This window comes from Xyrauchen texanus, chromosome 38, assembly GCF_025860055.1.
Source record: "Xyrauchen texanus isolate HMW12.3.18 chromosome 38, RBS_HiC_50CHRs, whole genome shotgun sequence".
In the NCBI taxonomy this organism is placed as follows: domain Eukaryota; kingdom Metazoa; phylum Chordata; class Actinopteri; order Cypriniformes; family Catostomidae; genus Xyrauchen; species Xyrauchen texanus.
The window spans coordinates 37,785,919-37,790,918 of NC_068313.1; the positions used below are offsets into that span (position 1 = coordinate 37,785,919).

The following is a 5,000-nucleotide window of genomic DNA, read 5'->3' on the forward strand; positions in this document are numbered from 1 at the left end:
GACGGAGGAGAACGGATCTGAGATCTGTGAAAAGGAGAGGGAGGGAGACCTCAAACCCGAGACCACAGCAGACGTCAAAGACTCCCTTCATGAGCAAGATGGCGGTCAGAATGATGGAAATTCTGAAAGCGAAGAGATCGAACAATTTCAGAGTCCTGAAGACAAACGGCGCGTCAGTAAAACTAGCAACACAATCATTAAAACAGGGACTTCAGATAAAAAGAGAGATCAAACAGAGAGATCAGCGGATCTGAGTGATAAGATGGAGAGATCGGATAAAAAGAGAGATCAGAGTGATAAGATGGAGAGATCGGATAAAAAGAGAGATCAGAGTGATAAGATGGAGAGATCAGATAAAAAGAGAGATCAGACGGAGAGCTCAGAGGAACAGAGAAATCAGACGGAGAGATCAGATAAAAAGAGAGATCAGACGGAGAGATCAGATAAAAAGAGAGATCAGACGGAGAGATCAGAGGAACAGAGAGATCAGACAGAGAGATCAGAGGAACAGAGAGATCAGACGGAGAGATTAGAGGAACAGAGAGATCAGACTGAGAGATCAGAGGATCTGAGTGATCAGATGGAGAGATCAGATAAAAAGAGAGATCAGACGGAGAGATCAGAGGAACAGAGAGATCAGATGGAGAGATCAGATAAAAAGAGAGATCAGACGGAGAGATCAGATAAAAAGAGAGCTCAGACGGAGAGATCAGAGGAAAAGAGAGATCAGACGGAGAGATCAGAGGATCGGAGAGATCAGACGGAGAGATCAGAGGAAAAGAGAGATCAGACGGAGAGATCAGATAAAAAGAGAGCTCAGACGGAGAGATCAGAGGAAAAGAGAGATCAGACGGAGAGATCAGATAAAAAGAGAGATCAGACGGAGAGATCAGATGAAAAGAGAGATCAGACGGAGAGATCAGAGGAACAGAGAGATCAGACGGAGAGATCAGAGGAACAGAGAGATCAGACAGAGAGATCAGATAAAAAGAGAGATCAGACGGAGAGATCAGAGGATCTGAGTGATCAGACAGAGAGATCAGATAAAAAGAGAGATCAGACGGATAGATCAGATAAAAAGAGAGATCAGACGGATAGATCAGAGGAAAAGAGAGATCAGACGGAGAGATCAGATAAAAGAGAGATCAGACGGAGAGATCAGAGGATCAGAGAGATCAGACGGAGAGATCAGATAAAAAGAGAGATCAGATGGAGAGATCAGAGGAAAAGAGAGATCAGACGGAGAGATCAGATAAAAAGAGAGATCAGACGGAGAGATCAGAGGAAAAGAGAGATCAGACGGAGAGATCAGATAAAAAGAGAGATCAGACGGATAGATCAGAGGAAAAGAGAGATCAGACGGAGAGATCAGATAAAAAGAGAGATCAGACGGAGAGATCAGAGGATCTGAGTGATCAGACAGAGAGATCAGATAAAAAGAGAGATCAGACGGATAGATCAGATAAAAAGAGAGATCAGACGGATAGATCAGATAAAAAGAGAGATCAGACGGATAGATCAGAGGAAAAGAGCGATCAGATGGAGAGATCAGATAAAAAGAGAGATCAGACGGAGAGATCAGAGGATCAGAGAGATCAGACGGAGAGATCAGATAAAAAGAGAGATCAGATGGAGAGATCAGAGGAAAAGAGAGATCAGACGGAGAGATCAGATAAAAAGAGAGATCAGACGGAGAGATCAGAGGAACAGAGAGATCAGACGGAGAGATCAGAGGATCTGAGTGATCAGACGGAGAGATCAGAGGAACAGGGAGATCAGACGGAGAGATCAGAGGAAAAGAGAGATCAGACGGAGAGATCAGAGGAAAAGAGAGATCAGAGGGAGAGATCAGATAAAAAGAGAGATCAGACGGAGAGATCAGAGGATCAGAGAGATCAGACGGAGAGATCAGATAAAAAGAGAGATCAGACGGAGGAGAACGGATCTGAGATCTGTGAAAAGGAGAGGGAGGGAGACCTCAAACCCGAGACCACAGCAGACACCAAAGACTCCCTTCATGAGCAAGATGGCGGTCAGAATGATGGAAACTCTGAAAGCGAAGAGATCGAACGATTTCAGAGTCCTGAAGACAAATGGCGCATCAGTAAAACCAGCAACATTAAAACAAGGACAGAGGGGAGGAAGTTTGTGCCTCAGTGGAGTCCTGTTTCCAGTGAGGTAGGACTGAGTGCCACGCCCCCTGGCCCCCAGTACCCCGCCCCCACACCTTATGCCCCGCCCCATCCTGGGCATAAGGTGTGACTGTATTTCATAAAGAATTAAATTCATTCCAAAACAAGTCAAATGTTTGTTCTCATCTATTGCTCCTACCAGAATTAGTCAGCTGCCGTGTTTCTGTAGTTTTAGCGCAGCTAATGTATGTGTGTGTGACGTCATTTCCTGTGCTGTAACAGGAGTCTGAGGTCGATGAGCAGTCGAGGTCGCTCTCATCCTCTGATGACGTGCAGGTGTGACATCATCAACACACACAAACACAGCTAATGTAAAGAGCAGGGCTTCTCAAAGTGTGACAACGATATTAAATGACTTTAGAAGACTTGACATTCGAAGTCTTCGTGTTTGTTTTCAGGCCGGATTCTGCTCAAAACTCTCCGAGAATGTGTTTGACCTGTTGGATCTGTCACCTGCTAAAGGTGTGGATGGAGAGATCTCCGAGTCTGCAGACAGGTGCTGCACAGACACGCACAAACATGGCAGACATATCTGTACTAGAGAGCATTAGGGGGCGTTCACACAGCTGGATAGAGTGCAACAATATGGAACAGAACGCAGAGTGTGTGTTTGTGTCTCTGCTCACAGACGTCCGCTTGAAGACGTGACACCGGCTCAGATCTTACCTCCAGAGAACATCAGCAGAACATCGTACAACCAGAGACCTGCGACCGCTCGCGGCAGAACCGACACCACGAGCAACATCCCCGCCGAACATGAACGAGACGAGACGAAGAGCAGACACGAGAGTGATGTCAGAGAGACACAAGAACAAGCTGATGAGAGGGAGAACGCTCAGCAGGAACTCGGAAAGGGTGATGAAGAGGAGGATGAAGAGAAGGAGGAGAGGAGGAGACTGATGGAGGAGAGGAACAGGAGACTGGAGCTACTGAGAGCCACTCTGAAGGAGGAGGAGGAAGAGGAGGAGCGGAGGATGAAGGAGGAGAGTGCTGAGCAGATCACGTGAGTCGTGTTGTGTAGCACATCGGTGAAGATACATCAGATTTGACACCTGTTGTGTATTTGTGTATTTCTGTTGTGTGTATTTCTGTTGTGTATTTCTGTGTGTATTTCTGTTGTGTGTATTTCTGTTGTGTATTTCTGTTGTGTATTTCTGTTGTGTGTATTTCTGTTGTGTATTTCGTTGTGTGTATTTCTGTTGTGTGTATTTCTGTTGTGTATTTCTGTTGTGTATTTTGTTGTGTATTTCTGTATGTATTTCTGTTGTGTATTTCTGTTGTGTATTTGTTGTATGTATTTCTGTTGTGTATTTCTGTTGTGTGTATTTCGTTGTGTATTTCTATTGTGTGTATTTCTGTTGTGTGTATTTCTGGTGTATTTCAGATTCTAAGGAGCAGATACTCAGAAAGGCAGGACGGAGGAGCAATTGTACAAGGACACACACACGACTACAACAACTCAGGTGCACACACACACACACAAACACAGGACTGCAACAACTCAGGTAAGCACGCACACACACACACACACACACGCACTATAACAACTCAGGTGCACACACACACACACACACACACACACACACAGGACTGCAACAACTCAGGTGCGCACACACACACACACAAACACAGGACTGCAACAACTCAGGTACAGCACACACACACACACACACACACGACTATAACAACTCAGGTCGCACACACACACACACACACACACACAGGACTGCAACAACTCAGGTGCGCACACACACACACACAAACACAGGACTGCAACAACTCAGGTGCACACACACACACACACACACACACACGACTATAACAACTCAGGTGCGCACACACACACACACACACACACACAGGACTGCAACAACTCAGGTCACACACACACACACACAAACACAGGACTGCAACAACTCAGGTGCACACACACACACACACACACACACACACTAACTATAACAACTCAGGTGCAACACACACACACACACACACACACACAGGACTGCAACAACTCAGGTGCACACACACACACACACACACACACACAACTCAGGTCACACTATACACAACCTCAGGTGCAACACTATCACACACACACACACACACTGCAACAACTCAGGTGCACACACACACACACACACACACACTACAACAACTCAGGTGCACACACACACACACACTGACTATAACAACTCAGGTGCACACACACACACACACACAGACTATAACAACTCAGGTGCACACACACACACACACACACACACTGCAACTATAACAACTCAGGTGCACAGCACACACACACACACACTCACACAACTCAGGTGCACACACACACACACACACACACACACACACACAACATCAGGTGCACACACACACACACTGACTATAACAACTCAGGTGCACACACACACACACACACACACACACACACACCACACACAACTCAGGTGCACATACAAACACACACACACAAATCAGGTGCACACACACACACACACAACTCAGGTGCACACATGCACGCACACACACATTTTTGGCTTTATTGTTTATAAAGATATTTATAACAACTATAGACTAACGGAACACTATAACACTGTTATGATGCTCACACAAACATCTGTGACCTGTGTGTGTGTGTGTGTGTGTGTGTGTGTGTGTGTGTGTGTGTGTGTGTGTGCAGGGCTGAGAGTGAGGTGAAACTCCAAGAGCTGCGCTTAGAGCTGGAGACGGAGCGTGAGAGGGTGGAGACACAGAGGAGGCGGGGTCTAGAGTATTTAAGGGCGGAGTCAGAGGAGGAGCTCC

At 46.2% G+C, this 5,000-nt stretch overlaps 1 protein-coding gene across 1 annotated transcript in view; it reads left to right on the forward strand.

Annotated features, from left to right (window-relative positions):
• Positions 1-5,000, forward strand: part of LOC127631722 (trichohyalin-like) — a 34,087-nt gene that overhangs the window by 9,403 nt on the left and 19,684 nt on the right. Inside the window, exons 9-14 of the mRNA XM_052109976.1 lie at positions 1,163-2,178; positions 2,415-2,468; positions 2,591-2,688; positions 2,821-3,195; positions 3,599-3,655; positions 4,879-5,000. The exon at positions 4,879-5,000 is cut by the window's right edge and continues 53 nt beyond it. Coding sequence (XP_051965936.1) covers positions 1,163-2,178; positions 2,415-2,468; positions 2,591-2,688; positions 2,821-3,195; positions 3,599-3,655; positions 4,879-5,000 — 1,722 coding nt within the window. The remainder of the gene's footprint in view (positions 1-1,162; positions 2,179-2,414; positions 2,469-2,590; positions 2,689-2,820; positions 3,196-3,598; positions 3,656-4,878) is intronic.